Source organism: Odontomachus brunneus, unplaced genomic scaffold, assembly GCF_010583005.1.
Source record: "Odontomachus brunneus isolate Ranch 3 - 2012 unplaced genomic scaffold, Obru_v1 Obru_scaffold_099, whole genome shotgun sequence".
Taxonomy (NCBI): domain Eukaryota; kingdom Metazoa; phylum Arthropoda; class Insecta; order Hymenoptera; family Formicidae; genus Odontomachus; species Odontomachus brunneus.
The window spans coordinates 1,335,866-1,354,823 of NW_022639549.1; the positions used below are offsets into that span (position 1 = coordinate 1,335,866).

The 18,958-nt window shown below is 32.7% G+C and overlaps 2 protein-coding genes across 7 annotated transcripts; one reads left to right on the plus strand and one right to left on the minus strand.

Moving 5' to 3' along the window:
- Positions 1–72: 72 nt before the first annotated feature.
- LOC116848730 (putative protein tag-52) lies at positions 73–5,725 on the minus strand. Of its 4 annotated transcripts, none has more exons than XM_032825138.1 (10): positions 5,581–5,725; positions 5,285–5,441; positions 2,507–2,638; positions 2,099–2,229; positions 1,809–2,030; positions 1,521–1,707; positions 967–1,379; positions 749–886; positions 376–633; positions 73–293 (listed from the first exon to the last, which is right to left on the minus strand). In XM_032825138.1, the coding sequence occupies exons 3-10, from the start codon at positions 2,601–2,603 to the stop codon at positions 147–149; spliced, it is 1,593 nt and encodes a 530-aa protein (XP_032681029.1). In that variant the 5' UTR covers positions 2,604–2,638; positions 5,285–5,441; positions 5,581–5,725; the 3' UTR covers positions 73–146. The 4 variants fall into 4 exon arrangements, with proteins under 4 accessions (XP_032681029.1, XP_032681028.1, XP_032681027.1 ...); XM_032825137.1 differs by having other exon boundaries at positions 5,285–5,444; positions 5,581–5,724; XM_032825136.1 differs by lacking the exons at positions 5,285–5,441; positions 5,581–5,725 and adding an exon at positions 2,853–2,961.
- A 95-nt stretch (positions 5,726–5,820) lies between these two features.
- On the plus strand, positions 5,821–18,724 carry LOC116848732 (membralin). Of its 3 annotated transcripts, none has more exons than XM_032825145.1 (7): positions 5,821–6,124; positions 7,095–7,330; positions 7,448–7,673; positions 7,883–8,015; positions 8,403–8,634; positions 8,898–8,988; positions 16,608–18,724. In XM_032825145.1, the coding sequence occupies exons 1-7, from the start codon at positions 5,861–5,863 to the stop codon at positions 16,713–16,715; spliced, it is 1,290 nt and encodes a 429-aa protein (XP_032681036.1). In that variant the 5' UTR covers positions 5,821–5,860; the 3' UTR covers positions 16,716–18,724. The 3 variants fall into 3 exon arrangements, with proteins under 3 accessions (XP_032681036.1, XP_032681035.1, XP_032681037.1); XM_032825144.1 differs by having other exon boundaries at positions 8,400–8,634; positions 16,608–18,720; XM_032825146.1 differs by lacking the exon at positions 16,608–18,724 and adding an exon at positions 9,484–11,003 and having other exon boundaries at positions 8,400–8,634.
- The last annotated feature ends 234 nt before the right edge of the window (positions 18,725–18,958 follow it).

Genomic DNA, 18,958 nt, shown 5'->3' on the forward strand with positions numbered 1-18,958 from the left:
TATTTTAAAGTATCACAAGTATTTATGTTTTGTTCCTATGTTTGGACCAAGATTCAATAATATACAGTGATATATATAGTTTCATATAATTATTATATAAATAAATTACTCTCTTCCCTTGTTTACATATCGCGCTGAGGGATATTTTATTTGAATGTGAAAAGGTCTTTTATGGACGTTCCAATATACGTAAAGAATCCAGCGATCGCCCCAAATGACGATGATGCTTGTTGTCCAACACTCGACCTGACTGATTGCGAACTTGTTCTATGCTTTTTCGTTGTCTCTGCAGCCTAAGCAAAAAAATTTAGTATTATAAATTCCAGTGAATTTATCCATATTATTTAATTTTCTTTTAAGAATAATTCTATTTACCTCGTTAGAATAACTGCTATTACTTGGTTTTTCTAAATGTTTATATATAGGTACGCTTTGTTTATATTTATTTTTACAGAATTTTGATTTTATATTTTTTGTCTGGGCTTCACAATCATCGGCATTAATATTTTCATTTCGTTTAAATTTCTTGGTTTTGCTATAAAAAGGTAAACACATATTTTCTTGTTGAATATCATCCTCGTCCGTCTGATTATCCTTTTTAAAGTATATAATATTTGAAGAATCCAAAGGAATCTGTAAAATATAGAAACCGACATTGACTTATCATTATCATATCTATAAATGTAGTGTATTGCTTTTATGTGAAATCTTAAAAAATATAAACTGCTTAAAAAACAGTAATTATTACCTGTTTATCTTCTATATATCTTTTCCTCTTGGTAGACTTTTTTGGTATATCATCTGATGGAAATTCATTGACATTATTATGTCTGAGTGGCTTCCTTGAACTACTTTCCTTTCTCAAAGTCTGTCTACACTCAGTATACTGAAAATGAAATAACACTTCAATATATTTCATATACACTAGCTAAGAGAACTACATTTTTAATAATAGTGTAGAAATACCTTTTTGATTGTACTTTGTATAGACTGTATCCATTCGTTGCTGTCACCCTGTTCCGAATATAACAGGAATGTTTCGTGTAAGCATGTTATGCGGAACAACTTCTTGCTCAAAACGCAAGTTAAGCTACACTTGTTTAGCGGCAAAACGCAAGACACGTTCAGTGAAGTTTCCGGCTCGCCTTTACAATATAGTAACGTATCATTTAAGAGGACAAAGTACCGTTTGTAAGCGGTATTGCCTCGTCTCGAGACGCGCATCAGTGGGCCTTGCTTGATTAGTATTCTGCCAGGTTTAACTAGATTAATCGAAGTAATGATGCACCTTTGGAGATTCAATAGTTTTTGCGTCTCTTCGTTCTGCGCGACTAAACTATTTATGTGCTTTGCAGACTTCTCAATTTCGACCAAGCACGCTGCAGTAAAAATTAAGTTGAGGTCACGTTATAAATATAAATATAAATATATATATAAATATATATATATAATACACATTATCATACACATATCATACACAGTGAATTATTTGATATAAAAAATCTTATTAACATAGTTACCTTGTAAAGGTCTGTACTCTTTATGACCATAAGGAGTATGTTGTAATACTTCTTTAACAAGTAATTGATATCGTGGTACTCTCTGAATCGGTGTAATTAACAAAGAGGGCAATTTTCTACCTACTTCTGGTCTTGTTTCTTGGTCGCATATAAATTTTCTGAAAGTAGGATCACTCTCCTGATTCATCTGAAAAGGCATCAACATTAACAGTTCTGATAATGTTAATTTTGTAAGAATTCAATATTTCAGTTAAAAATCAACAGACTTTTGTGACATTCAATGATTACCTGTAGCAAATTCAGCAGTTGCATATAATCATAAGCATATACTGAATACAACTTGAAGAATGGCGCAAGTTTATGAAATACTTCAGCTATATTGTCAGGATTATGTTTCAATCCTGTTACCAGCTCTCCACTCACATTATACAATGTTTTTATGTTCTCCAATAGAGTGACAAGTAGTGGGTGATTCAGTAAGTTTCTTTCAATAATAGGCTGTATAAAGAACTAACAAAATATTTATGTTAATGATAAAATTGTAAGTAATTTATGATTAACAATATATTGTAGTTTACCTCTGCTAAAGTTTCCAATTGTCGCAAATAGGTAACTTCAGTAGTTAATATCTCTTGAATGGCTTGTGATCTTAGAGTCTTCTCTCTTACTTCTGCACATTTTTCGTTATCCTCATTCAAAGCATGCAATACTAGAAATATCATGAGACTTTGAGAAAATAGTTTGAGAAAAAACTACTTTGACATAATAATAATGTCAATGAATTTCCATTGGATAATATATAAAAAAATAAATAAATAAAAAAAAGAAAAACTAAAAAAATAAACTAAAGAGATATAGAAAAGATATATAAGATATAGAAGATAAACAAGTAATAATTACTATTTATTTCAACAAGTTGCCTATATTTTTTAAATATCAGTATAAAACCACAGCATTGCATTAGTAAATATATAAAAGGTGGATACCTTTCATCCTGCTCCGTGTACTTAACATATTTCTTTCATTTATGATTTTTCTTAACTCTGAGCTGAGACTGGCTTGTGGCGACAATGGTGAATACATAATTGTATTATAAATTATGTACTATTTGGGTTTATCTGGAAAATAAAAAGATATATGTAATGTCTTAAGAGAGAATTTTATTTTATCCCATACAAAAAATAGAATAAATTGATAATACACACACAGGCAATACTTGACGTATTTTCTAAAGAACTTCACAAATACAACCTGCCTGTTGTTTCGAAATTTATTACTAATACTGAAAATGTATAGAGAATTTATGTAGCGTATTCTATATATATTCAATACCGGCGAGAAGGTCGGGACGCAGTTTTACTAGTTGTAGCATTAACGAAAATTTAAATGGCTTGGCTACAAACACCTGTTAATGGGGACTTCATACCGCTTCCTATGCAGATATGCGACATTTAAATCCCCAATATATCAGGAACTTATAGCGTTTTTCATTGGCAAAACTGGTGCGCACTAGTGCGTACTAGCCGCGGACTGCGTTCATTGGAGATTTCAATGCGCACGAAGATCGTGTATGCTGTTCATTGGTAAATTTAGTGTCGAATTTCCGCATTTTCGTGCAAAAATTTAGCACGAGCACCAAGAAACGGTATCGGTTGCGTGCAAAATATGGCGACATGATATCAGTGAGTTATCGAGTGTTTCAATAAGTATACAAGAACTTGCCCTAGTGATGCACTCGAACAATGGTTGCGTTCAGCAGAGAAAGCTGCTTTGCAACTGTTGTAAAATTAATGAATTTGATTGGTACATGCTCTTGAATTCAACCAAAATTAAAAGCATACTGCAATCAGACTCACGAATTTTACAACAGTTGCAAAGCAGCTTTCTCTGCTGAACGCAGCCAATGCCATTTCGTACTCCACGAGTTCCTAGTGCGCACTCAGTTCTGCCCAATGAAAAACGCTGTTAAGCTGAAGTTCCATGACATGTATTTTCCGCGTACCGCGTAAGCGCGTAACCAATAAATTGCGACATTTCTAGCTCTTACGGAAAAGCAACATATTGATTGGTTGTCGCGCGGACTTCCGCCGCGCGGCAAGCATTACCGCGTCCTGTGTGCAGGAGCCACAAGCGGAATCAACAGCATGTAAGTAAAATGATATTTTATTAAATTTATGTTTTATTACTCGTTTTTATTATTATGTATATAAATATTTAATTAAATGTATTTTGTATTGGAATTATTGACTGAAAACGTTAAAATCTATTAAATAAGTTTTAAGGCGGTTGTAACTTTTTGAAATAATGATTCGTGATTGGTTGAGCAAAATTCGTGATGTGCTTATTCCGCTCCATGGACTGCGTTCAAAAACTCTCCTCGACGGGTAGAGTAGCATTTAATTGACCAATAAAAATAAAGATAACTAGAATTTCTTTATTACGATTGAACAATTAAATGTACTCTACTCACCGAGTAGAATTTTGGAACGCAGCTAAGAGAACTTAAAAGCTCCTGTTTCAATGCTAAAAAATGACGGATTTGTACATATATATTACGCATTCATTGTTAAATTTATGGCATAGCGATTGTGTTGTGCTGAATATTAATAAACTTGGTCAGTTGGATTGTTTGTTCTTCTTAATTTCAGTTTATATGGGCCTACACCTATTGTATGATAGAAGTATGCATATATTATGCAGTCTGCGAGAAAACTATTCCGCAGAAAACTATTCCGCTAAAAACTGCTGAAAAACATGGAACGCTCGTGAATGATTGCGCTCTCGTTCCGCGCTTCGTTATTCCGCTGTATGGGTTTGCACCCTTAAGGCTGATATTTCACGTGTCGTACGACAAGCTTTTTGGATATGTTCATTGGTTGACGAACAGAGAACCTAAAAATACTTTATTCGCCAATCAATAAACGTATCCGAAAAGCTTGTCGTACGACACGTGAAATAGCATCCTAAGACTGGTTTATGATGGCCGTAATTTATTAACTTATGTCGGAACCGTAAAATATTGACCAATCATAGTCGATTATTCTTCTATTAGCATGTCGATTAGCTCTGGGTTAACCCACTCTGGGTTATTCAGCCTATGTTTATTGGTCAAACAAGTACTTATAAGCTTTATGATTGGTTAGTAGAGACTTATGACGTCATTAATCGTTCTCAAAACGATTAACCCAGGGTCAGTCGAACACGCTACATAATTCATTCTCTATTGGAAAGTAGTTCTTTTATTGGATATTGGACATCAGACGTGGTGTGAAGCCTCCATAAGTTCTACCAAAAATCTCACTTGACAAACCGGTTGGTATGCCTGTGCGCGAGTGTGTATGGTGTGTAGTTGGATTAGAGGAACGCGATTTATGCTACATCAAAACATATGACGGTGAAGTGACAGTTTTACGAGTATCGTATTTATGAATCAAGTACGCGTAACTTTATCGCAAGCTTGAGTAATATTGACGAAAGACAGAACGGTGCCGCCGAGATTGTTGCGTTGGTACTTGTATTGTGATCTCGTCACGAGGTATGACGTGCCAGATTTATTGCTGAGAACATATCGCTAAAAGCACACTTTACCTCGCCGTCGCGTTTGGTGTACGTATTTATCGCACGAAGTACAAGAGGACAGTGTGATTGGCGTTTAAGTGTAGCTATTGATGAATGTATCACCTCATTTTCGACTGAAAAATTACGTAACCAAACAGCGTACTTTGTCACTGTTTGCATGCAAGTTTTTATGCGCGATACTTTACCCTCAAGTCGGACGTATTCAGTGTGAATGAAGAAAAGAGAAGAAAGCAACTTCGCACAGTTAAATTCCCAAAGTAATATCCTCGTTAGTTTCTTTTCTCGTCTCGTTCTCCAAGAAATTCAAACGTCAACGTCTGGAGTAGATAGGTTATGAACTATCTACTGTTTAGATCAGAGTATTATTTCGTGTCAGTAGGAATAAATCTTTTAACTTAAGAGAGTGTTCTGTGCTAGAGGTCACAGGAGTTGTGATCACAGTTGTGTGACAAAGTATAAAATCCACAAACAAAAACTGTACCTTTAGATTTGCTTACAACCAATCTTCAATGTCCAATTGGATATCAATTGGATCAGCTTATGTTAACAGACAATTTGTTGTCTGTTTCAGGATGCTTGTCTCAACAGTTACTATTGACAAATGACATATACTTGAATATTTGCCGCAACATATGGTACATAACCTGTGTGTAAATACCCACTGAACAGAGCCTTCTGGAAATTGTTGTTTTACTGCTATCATACATATTCCAGTAGTGAAGATTGCTATTTAGCAGGAGCAATTTATGTAATACTTCAAAATGCCACAAGGAGATGGTGCTGCAGTCGCAGTGCCTAATAATCAAAACATTGTTGTGCCTCACATTCCTAGTCTGGCTGGTGCGATAGGACCGGTGTTAAATAACAATAACATGAATATAGCTAGAAATAATAATAATCAAAACCCACTGATTAATGTGCGGGATCGATTGTTTCACGCGTTATTTATCAGAGTGGCGCTAATGTACGCACGAACATTTCCAAGGCCTGTCAGGAGATTTATAGAATTTATTGTGCTTTTAAAGGTATGTTTCTTTAATATTATATTAATTTTTTAATAATTTAGATACATTGATTTTTAAATATCAGTATTTTATTAAGAAAGGATTATATAGTACACACATACTGAAAGAAAATTATTTTAATATTTATATAAGTTAAATTGTGTGTTATATGAAATTATTGCTCTATAAAATATAATTATTGTATAAAATATAATTTTAGATACATTTTCAAATATGATCAAATTATATTTCCAATATTTTTTTCATATATAGGATCTGTTTTCTATTGCTGAATTGGCTGCACTATTTTTCTCTCATCTCTTTTCCATCAAATTTTGTCTGTATATCTGTTTCTTTTTAAGTTTTGAAAGTGTATACTAGTTCAGCAATAGAAAATAGACCTATAGAGTACACGTAGTTATATTTCTCAGCATACTGTCTTGTACTTATTTTGAAGTAACATTTTTTTAGGACTATTGCATAGTTTGTGTAATTCGGGATATTGTCGTTAGATATGACAATTGTACACGTTTGATATTTTAGTAAAATTATATTTTGAGGAATTACCTCGATATCGCTATTTTGTTATTATAATTTTTTGGTACAATGTCCTACTTTTTAAATTTTGGTACATTTTTGTCGGGACAATGCATGTCCTCTTTCTATATACTTTAAAATGCATTTGATTAATAAGAAATGTGAAACAATGAAAACATTCATCTCCCTAAGAATTAGTATTCCCTAAGAAGTTTTCCCTAAGAATTTCTTATAAAAGTAATTCTTCTATGTTGATAGCATTTGAAAACACATCAATGAAAAAGTCGCCTTTATGCTTGTGATTGTAAAAAATATTCATAATTATAAATGATTATGAGTAAGATTAATTACGAATAAAATAAGTATAGAAATAAGTTGATTAAAATAGAAATAATAGAAAACATAAGAAAGCAGCAAATATTGATAAAGTGTTTCGCACAATTTCTTGTTGCAGGCTATAGTGGCATTTTTTGTATTGGCTTATATCCATATAGTATTTTCACGAGCACCAACTAATTGTTTAGAGCATATAAGAGATGAATGGCCACGAGATGGTATATTGAGAGTCGAAATTCTTAAGAATGGCGGTGATGATTACAATATAGAGAAAAGTTATGCTAAAGAGGAAAAATTGAAGCAAGACAAAGTTGATGATTTAGTTGGCCCTTTGGAAATATTAACTAGAGATGGGTAAGTTGTACGATATAATAATACAACAATCAATATAAGTATCACTAGATTTATAAGAGTATGTAAGTATGTGCTGTTTTAAACTCAGAATTAATTTACATTTGTCTGTCACAACAGATTTATAAACATTGAACCTTCGGCCGTAGACGAGGGACGAGATACTGTGAACGTCTCTGACGAAGAGAATCGTGGGAATGTAACATTACCTCAGCAAGATACGATTATAAGTAGTCCCACAGTTCCTGGAGAGGTAGAAAACCCTAATTTAAGTACAACGAATGCAACGATGAACCCACCGTTATCCACCGTACTTTGGAGCGGTTTAAACGTGGCCAAAAAAACGGTACGTATATCTCCTGATCTGAGAAGATGTTGATTATCTAATAAAATAATGTAACATATATTTGAGGATAGTATCTTTTGTTTCACACACATAAGTATTTTATGGAGTTTTTCCGCAATATTTTATCGGTTTATAATAAAAAAAACAACTTACATTTAGTTACTCTTGAAAAAAGACATTTAAATTAGTGATAAAATAATCTGTTTCAGTTATCTGACGAAGAGTTGTCTTTTGCAAAAACAGAGGGTAATTCGACAGCAGTACCTGATGCTAATAGCTCGACTGAAGATAATGTTATAGAGCCGTTAAAAGATCGCACATTGGACGATAAAACGACTAAAGGTAAATATATTCAATGAAGTATACTATGCATATTTTGGTTTAAATATAGTTAATAGAATAGTATATATATTTCCTGATATTAGTCTGAAGATATTGACTAATGAAATAATATATTTCGGAATAATATATTCTATATTTCTCTCTTAAGTATTTTTGCGATATTTTATTAGTTTATAATTAAGAAAAAATTTATATATACGTAGTTATTTTTTTAATACTTAAATTAGTCTAAGCAAAGCGTGTAAGAAGTCCACGACCGTAAATTTTTGTCTGTGAAGATTTGAACGTAATTAATCGTGTTTACTTAAACCCTGTCAGAATCTTAATTTTATTTTTATTTTCCATAATCCATAATAGTGTGTTCTTCATGATTTGTACTTTCAGAAGATGGTTACATTGTGGAATATTCGTTAGAATACGGTTTCTTGCGATTATCGCCGGCAGCTCGACAAAGACTAAATATCCCGGTGAAGATTGTCACTTTGGATCCACTAAATGATAAATGCTTCGGCGATGCCTTTTCACGAATGATCCTGGATGAATTTTTGGGCTATGATGATTTGTTGATGTCAAGCATCAAAACTCTAGCTGAACATGAAGACAACAAAGGTTTCCTACGGTGAATGACTTTTTTAAAATATAAAACAATGTTTGGCAATAGAAATGCGCTAAGATATATTAATTTTTGCGCTATTAACGATAATAACGACGGCTATAGCCACCGCGAATCAATCTCTACTGAATATTCAACTGACAAGAAACAATCTTCGTTTTTCGTACAACATGATTTTTTAGCCAAACATTTTTCCGTACCGAATAGATTACGAATCGATAGACATCGAAATGAATAACGAATCAAATTCTTCAATTTTTCACTTATAGGAATGTGGTAACCGGAGAACATTACCGATTCGTCAGCATGTGGATGGCGCGAACTTCCTACCTCGCCGCGTTCTTCGTCATGCTCGTGTTTGTAAGTGTTTAATAATCTTTTGTTCCATTTATTTTTATATATACAGTTAAAATTTGTGTTCACTCGTTTATAATGTAATACAATATTATTTTATTACATATACAGGGTGAGCCATCTAACGTGTTAGATTCTAAAATATCTTTGTTTTTTTTTTTATATTAAAGGAAAATTTGTAAAGAGAATAAGTTATGTGGTTGGAAAGGTTGGCTGGTCACAATAATTATCCTTTTTAATTATGCAATTTATTTCTTGCACATTTTCTTCTAATACAAAAAATAACATATTTTAAAATTTAGTGTTAAATAACATCTTATGTGTGTGTGTGTGTATACGTAGAAGATGTATACTTTTCTTCCGCCAACACTAAATATATAGTATTATTTCTTATCGAAAATTAAATTATAAGTCTTGAATCATTTTTTTCTACTATGCTTAATAAAGCAGTTATTTTTAAATAAATTCTAGCTAATCAGCGCCGTCCTTCTTTTTATATAGGCATATGCTGTGAGCCGCACAGACTGTTTAGCGGCCGTCTAAAGGATGACGTTTATCAGCTGAAATTAAAATTATTATAAAATAACTACTTCATTAAGCATAGTAGAAAAGAATTTGCTGATTTAGGATTTGCTGATTTAACTTTTTATAAGGAATAACACAATGTACTTAGTGGGCGAGGGAACGATAACACTTTGTATATACACACACGCAAAGTAAAATTTATTTATATATATTTATAATTATATTTATTTTGTATATATATATATATATATTAATTTTTTATATAGTTTATATTATAGTTTGTGATAGCAAATATTTACGCGCAAACAGTTTTGTTCTCCGAAATTTACTAATGAAATACGAGATATTATATAATTTATATCGAAAAAGTGTTTAGTACTGCTATTTGTTTTTGTTTCGGATCCTCCTGTTTGATTCTTTCTAGTGATTCATCATTAGATCTCACGTTGTGTACATATATCTCAGGATGCATCGGCTTATTTGACAACAGCCTATTCGTCGGCAGACCTGAATTGTTCTTGATTTGCCACAAAACAATCTTACGGTGATGCGAATGACTGTACAGCGGAGTATACGCCGTATAATACCTAGAATATCGAACGTGTTCTTGTTTGATATGTCCTTTTTCGGTGATAATAAATTCCTCGCCATCAGAGGAATGATTTCACGCGCACCTATACGATAACCTTACACGTGTAAAGCGATACGGCAATCAATTCAAGCTAACCATCCGCTGAAGTAACCAGCGCCTAGTCTTCCTATCCCCCCGTGTACTCATCCTCGCGCGATCCCTTTGGAGTTGAACCGTTGGCTATAAATCAACGTTATTAGAGGCATCGTATTCGTCGTAGCGGCCCCAAGTCGGTAATTTTGTATCAAATTGTGATGAAATAGATTACAGCACACCGCGGTCGAGATTGTCGTCACCTCGCGAAATCTCTAATTGACGCGATGTTTTTAATAAGCGCGTAATTTAACATATATTGCTGGTCTTGAATTGCTAGCCTTTCCCGAACTTAATGATACACGACAATAAGCTAGAGACAATAAGCTAGAGAGAGATAACAGAGAGAATTTTATAAAAAATTTATCGTAGAATCTTATATAAGCAAGGAATATATTAATATTTTAATTCTATTCTATTTTTAATTAATATTCTAATTCTATTCTATTCCATTTAATTAATATTCTAATTATATTATATTCCTTTTTTAATCTTAATATTCCACTTACCACTTATTGATTCATTTGGCAAATCCTAGATATCTTAATACGTCCACTTACCACTCATTGGTTCATTGGCAAATCCTAGACCACATTGTATTCTTCTCTTTTTTACGTAATTGTGTATAAGAGATATAGTTTGTTTACGTGGGTACGTGGGAAGGAAAATTATGACTTGTATATATGTGATACGCTGGTCTCCTGTGAGAGATTGATGCGTCACACATTTGTAACACTCTGATAACGGATGTATTATACTAATTTATTATTCTCTTTTTTCATATGTGTTATTCATATTTTAAGAACTGAAATCAATTATTAACCCTTTGGATACTACGTGTCACTATAGCGGATTTCCTGCTAAGCGATCCGTTTAGGACGTAACGCCAGTATAGTGGCTCTCTTTTAAAACTTGCATTGAGATTCAGTGTATAGCTTCTCATTACTAAGCAGTCGTTTGCTTACTTCCTTGAACATTGTAAATATAAATTTTATTAATTAGCAATTACGTCATAGCAAAGCAGATACAATGTATTACAAAGTAACAAACGTCGGTCGCACTGCTATGGTCTATTGAATACGTTTGGTGGAGAAGTTGTGCGTACAGTCATTTAATTAAGATTGCATAACATTTTTTCTCGATAAATTTTGCAATGCATTATTTATTAGGAAAAAAAATGTGCATTTTAATAATTCTCAGAAGTTATATTTTCCTGTGAGATACGGAATTCGTTACAAAACTCATCGAGAAAAAGTGTTGCAATCTTTGATTAATTGACTGTACAGCGGTAGGTTTCTGCGTTTAGATTAACCGCAACTACAAGTTTAAAAGAATATTATGTTTGTTAGCAAGATAATCTCTATTGCTCGCATAGAAAATTTCTTGTGATTTAATTGGGATCTACTCCGATTTCTCCCAAAAATTGCAAGTTTCGTTTAAAAGTGTAATGTTTTGAACATGCGACTCTTTAAGTGGAAAATCCAAAATTTTCCAAATATTTTTGTTTTAATCTTTATTTTTAATTAAAATCGAACAAAATATATTGATTTTCCAAATTTATTATTTCAAACTTATTATTCTAATTTTATATATTATTCAGTAAAATATTTAAAATATAAAAATATTTTATTTAAGGAATTTTTATTTTATTAAATATACATACATACACATATATATAATCAGTATAAAAATGAGATTCATTGTGTGATATCATAAAGTATACTGACGTTACCAATTGAGCAAAATTCTATATTCTGTTTTCATAGTATTTATATTTCAATTCTAGGTAGAGAAATCATATTTAAAGCAAGAATTGCCTTAAAGATTCCTAATTGATATCGTAATGGGATGTGCTTGTAAGACAAATTTAAGTATTGTAATTGGAATCTATATTGTATCTGAGAAAATCTTGAGAAATTTTTGGCGACAGTTTATTCCTGCATTATCAGAAAATATAGTAAAATAGAAAAGAAGTTATATAAAAAATAATAATGTTCTCTCCGTGTACAGATTTCTTTGTATCATTGTTACGGTAATACACGTGATAATGCGAAAAAACTATATGTGGAGTGAATATTATATTTCTTTTTTCATATAAATCTTTAATTTTACTATATTTAATAAGATATATCTCTTGCTAAGGGATATAATAAGTTTTCTTAGAAACATAACATATATTTAATAGTACATTTCAATTCCTATAATATAAATAGCACATATGAAGTGAAAGAATAGTCAATTCGTACAGAATATTGATCTACTCCTCAGTTACAAAATTCTACAGTAATTTTTACTATAAAATTTTCTCTATATAGTGTTTATATATACGGAGAAAAATTTTTATATATAAATTCTCTCCGTTTTTTTATATATATAAATTCCCTTCTCAATTTGACTATGTTTCTAGTGACTTGCTGTCAGCAAAGTTTATGTTGTTAAAAAACATAATAAATTTCGCTAGAAATTTATTAGCAAGTTTTTCAACAACACAATTCAGAATTTCTGAAATATAATTCTAAAATACGAATAACAAATATGAAATGAAAGGGCAATCAGTTATTTATTGCAGAATGTCGATCGATTCTTCAGTTACAAAATTCTACAGTAATTTTTACTGTAAAATTTCCTCTGTTGTAATGTTTGTGTAGACGGAAAGAATATTATAGTTTTTTTTTTCATATAAATTCTTCTCAGTTTTACTGTTTTTATTATGTTTCTAGTAATGCAAGAAGAGACTGTCAGTAAGACCTATCTTGCTGAGAAATATAATAAATTGCGCCAGAGATATAACAAATTTTTTAACAACACATTTCAAAATTCAAAACACATTTAATAACGCACACTTTAGAGCAATGTAGTGTAATTTTAAAATATAAATAGCACACACACACACACACATACACACACACACACACACACACACACACACACACACACACACACACACACACACACACACACACACACACACACACACACACACACACACACACACACACACACACACACACACACACACACACACACACACACACACACACACACACACACACACATATATATATATGTATGAACTGAAAGGACAGTCAATTTTGCAGAGTGTCGGTCGATTCCTTGATTACAAAATACAATTATAACTTATAACTTTTACTATAAAATTTTATATTACTATAAAACACTCCGTGTTGATGCGTTCACCGTTTCGTTTTCTTTCCTTTTCTATTATTGAAATTTTATCGCCTTAACAGTCGAAATCGTTTCGTTTCCGGGGGGCGGTTGCGTTGCGACAGTTCCTTGTGAATGCATCCTCGTCGAGTATGTTGTAGTCGGTGGATATGTGTGTGCGAATTCGCTATACGGGGTTATACGCCTCGTGACTCTGATTGCCGTTCAGCGGTGAGACATTTTGTTCTTTGGACTGGACAATGCGGTTCGCTTTGCAGCGCGGAGCGATACCGATCGGAGTTTATCGGGTAGTAAAAGGGGAGTCGTCGGCGACGCGGGGGCAGGGGACGGCGAGCATTGCGCGTCGCTCGTGCCGCGACACGTGAATTCGAGCCCCGACTGTCTGGAGGGCTCACCCCCGTCAGCCATCCCCGCTGGTCCGTCGTCGGAGTCACGTGCACGCGACTGTCGTCGTGCACGTATCACCGTGTGTATCTCCTCTGTCATGTGCATGCGACGTCCGGCGCTCTGTTACAATGTGATCCGGTATGAATACTATTCCCTCTTCCTTTATCTTTCCTCCTAAAGCGCTCGTCACACGATCCTCGATTTTGTGAATGATTTCATAAGATAAAAGTACCAATACCCGGACATGTACCTAATCCTAGATATTCCTATTGTTTTGGTCTTTAAATACAAATATTTAAATTTCTAATATAAAATATATACACAAATATTGAGTACATGTATACATTCTGTTAAAAGTTTAAATATTCGTATTTAACTCTTTGAAGCACACATTTTTCCTTTTCTTTTATATAAAACTTGATATTCGAAGGGTTTTTGGAAGTACTAATTACGAATCTAAAATCGGAATTAAAAAATTTTCAAAATTTAAGATGGCGGATATAATATAGAGGACTAAAATTGCAAAAAAGTTAAATAATTTACGTAAAGCTTGATATACAGGGGTTTTTGAGATCACTGATTACGAATCTGGAGTCAGAATTGGAAACATTTCCGAAATTCAAGATGGCAGATCCAACATGACAAACTAAAATTACTATAAATCCTAAAAAATAAACAATTTACTTCAAATTTGATACTTTAGAGTTTTTGTGGTCGCTGGTTACGAATTTGGCTCAAAATTGAAAAATTTTTTAAATCCGAGACCCCAAAAATTCGAGATTCCGAGCGGATCCCAAAAATTTCGAAAGGAAATCATTAATAATAACTAATTTACTTAAATTTACACACTTTTGAGCCGCCATATGTAGCTAATCTTCGCGAATTTCGAAATTCTGATTTCAGATTCGGAATCAGCAGACCAAAATATAAAAGGTACAAACTTTTAAGGAAATTGGAGTTAAAATAGTACTATTTTTTTAATTTTGGCAAGTGTAACATATATGTTACACCGTGCTTCAAAGGTTTAATACTAATATAATAAGAATGTTCAGGATTAGGTCCGGGAATTGGTATTTCTACCTTATTTGCCTCTGTATGTTTGCGCGTTTGTCGCTCACATCCGCTTCCATCTTCCGGAGACTCGTTTGCGTCTCTTATATCGAATTCGATTGACTATGTGTCCATCCGTCTGTCCGTCAGACTGTCGTCGGATTTTTATCATAAGAGATGTCTATTAGCCGCAACACGCTCCGACAGAGGAGGAGGGGCTCGTACGAATTGCGGGGAATATTGGTTTAACGCGAATATTCGCAGGAATAGACAAGTAATATCGAGTTTATCAGGAGATCTGCGATCCTGATCGAAGGAACGAAATTGGGATGGATGTTTATTTCATAACAGATTTCCGTGTCTCAATTTCTACCGTGATAGACGTTTCATACGTCCAGCTTCGCACTGACGACGATATTTTTGACACAGTGTGTCGTGTTTAAATAAGTAAATAATTTCACAAATTGTTTCATTCGACAAATGAACAATTAACGCGCTCCAGCGACTGGAGACGAGAATCTCCGAATTGTTTTTGATATTTGAAACCTTGAGAGCCGGGAACATCGATTCGCGTCTTCAGCGGGTTGAAACGCGGTAATTTACATTTATAAATTCTGTTTTTCCCAGACGAAATTTACATTAAATTGTGTTTGGTATCTTTTCACAAAGAATAATATTTTAATGAATATATTATATTGAAAATATTATTAGAGTAATCGTATTAGTTGTATATGTTTCAATTTCTAGTAAAAGTTACTATATTGAGAAAAAAATAAGAAATACCTATTCGATAGGTGCTATTTACTCAAAATGGGTAATAGCATGGGTAAAGACTTCAAAATTCATCTAATAAAATTATATATCGTTGCTTATACATCAAACAGTGATTGTTAAAGAAATTGTTGTTAAATTGTTGTTAAATTGTGAAAGAAATTGTTTTCAATGTAAAAATAAGTATATAGTACAAGTAAATATGCAAGTATATATTTTATTACTCAAAATAGGAATATTCCTTTTTCTGTATATATTTTCCTGAAATCATTACTTTTTTCATAAAAGCAACTGATTATTTTATTTAATAGAAGAATTTAGATTTAAGTGAATATGTTATTAGTATTCACCGCGAATAAATATTTTTTGTTTTTCAGATTTTTTTTTTCTTACAGTATATATATATATATATATATATATATATATATATATATATATATATATATATATATATATATACACACGGTTCGCAATGTGTTAGTACATCGACATTATTCTCTAGAAGAAAACCGACAACATGAGCAGTCCTTTCTTTTTATTTTATTTACTTCGTTTCTTCTTACTCTTTTTCTTTCCTCTGCTTCTCTTTGCTCTCTTCTCCTTCTCTTTTTTTAATAACATCTGCGTATTCGTATATAAGGTGGGATCGAACGACCCCATTACTGCAAGGCTGGCTGTTGCAAATAGTGGATTATCTTCGAGGGTGTCAGGTGCTGGTTCAATCTGAACCGATCGCAATTCAATTTCAACATTCGCTCAACCCGCTAACCGACTACGAGCGACCAGTTCGCAATTTACGTAACTTTGTCAAAGGTACTCGCGTAAAATTTCAGAATATCCGTAACCCATAATGCGGATTGACGTTTTTAATCAACGTCAATCGCGTCCCCGCACTAATTGCAACGAACGCGTCGCCAATATCGCGTGATTTCTATCAGGACGAGAATTTTGACAATGGGTTTTCCGCTCTTTTCTGTTTCAGACGGTGTCGATTTCAATGTTGCTGCGGTACTCGCATCACCAGATCTTCGTCTTCATCGGTGAGTGTCAAAACAGATACATCAGGCTTTCTCAGTTTATCTGCGTGTAGAATGCGCTGCCGGATCGCGTCCATTAATTAACACGGAATTGTCGTTATAGTGCACAACCGGCGCGCTTAAAGTGATTATCTCGCAACAATATTAATCATCGAAAAGTTTAGCCACGATGAAAAGGAAAAATTGAATAATATACAAGGTGTAAATGAAATATACAAGATGTCCGACAATTCGTTATGCAACCGCAGTATACAGGAACTCATTAAACTGAACACACTATTCCTCTACCATTTCGCAAACAACCATGTAAAATTTTGAGTTATTAATCAAAGAAGATAGATGAATGATGAAGATAAGTAAATGCGCGTGATTTGATGAATAAGCTGTGATGGTCATGTCTACCGTCGCTTATACATTAGATCGTGTGCTTATACATTAGATCAAACTGAAAAAGAAATTCTTTACTGTTTTGCAAATGACTACGTAGATTTTTAGTTATTAATTAAAGAAAATTGGTGTATGATTATCCGCAATAATGCATGAATCTTTTTAATTAATAACTCAAAATTTTACGTGGTTGTTTGCAAAATGGTAGAAGAATTTTGTGTTCAGTTCAATAGGTTTTACCTGTATACTGCGCCTACATAACGAATTGTCGGACATTTTATATAACATCACATATCTCTCTCTCTCTCTCTCTCTCTCTCTCTCTCTCTCATGCTCTTTCTTTCTCTTCCCTCTCGCATCTCGTACGTGCATGTACGCATACATACATACATACACATAGCTTATCTCACATGTTATAAAGTACGTTATCTAATATTTTTTAAATTAAATTGAAAGTAAAAATGCGATACTATCATTAGTATAGTACAGGGAAGCACATGTTAAAAACATGTGTAAATATTTCAATTTTCAAGTGGTTTATCTTTTTTCTAATTGCGTAAGCAGTCAAACAAATTTTAATTGATATTTGTAGTCAGAGTTTCAGCGAATTTTTAAGATATATATTTCACGAGACAATTTTATCTTAAGAATTTTATCAAGTTTCTGATTGGCACAGAGACAATTTTATCAAGTTTCTGATTGGCACAGAGACAATTTTATCAAGTTTCTGATTGGCACATTTTGCTTTTGAGTTTTACCTTCATTATTCAATCGAACAACGCTCTTTGTTTCCTAATGAATTCGGCTACTCAAAATTCACACGATTTTGCGAATATGTCGAAATTATTACGGACTCGTTAGCTTAATTGCAATCAATTAATTAATCAGATGCTTATAGAGCAGCACGCGTATCTTTTCGTGATCTTTTTCATGCGAATTCTGGCAACAAGGTGGATTTAAAGTCCATAGATTTATCAGTGGCGACAATTGAATGAAGATTCTTCAAATACAATAATTTGAGTTTTTACAGGCTATCTGTGCATGAGTCATCATTAAAATGCAAAAATTATTGAGACTAATCGGTGAATCTTTATCTACTCGCAGCTAGACATTGAAAAACATTTACTTTTGCACAACACGATTTAGCAAGCTCGCTATGAAGTCACATAAATTTTAATAATATTAATTTTATTATCATATATAAAGGACGCGCATTTAAAAGAAAAAAAATATTTCGAAAAACATGTTTAAAATTTCACGATGCGGAATTGTTGTACAAGATAAATATTTACGCTAATTCACAGTTTCTGATGTGAATTTTGAAATCTTTTATCGTTTTCATCACATAATGAGTAATACTTTAATTAATTTCTGCACATTTTTTCATTGTGTAGAAACATTTTGTAATTCTGCATTTTATAACCAATACAATATAAACTATTCAGAAAAATATTAGTATTTTTAAATACAATAATGTATTTTTAAATACTATATGTTAAAATAAAGTTTTCAAATATGGCATTCCTTTAAGAGTTCTCAAACTCTCTCTGAAACTTGTCCCATATGAAATGTTCGCCTGTATGAAGTTAGCCCCCCACTTTTCGAATTTATTAATTTTGACAGTTGTGCTGATTTGTGCTAGGTTTGTGCTACATTGTGCTCGAATTATAAATTTTTAATACGAAAAATGAGCGAGAAAAATGGAAAAAACCGTTTTTTTTGGTAGCCCCCCACTTTTTGATTTTCGAAATTTTTTTTATTGTGCTAGGTTGTGCTAAGTTGTGCTAACATTGTGCTAAAGTATTATCTTCGAAAAATAATCATAAAAGGAATAAAACGAAAAAAACGATTTTAGGCAGAAAAGAAGAAAAGTAAGATTTATATTCGTATAAGTCAACCATACAATATA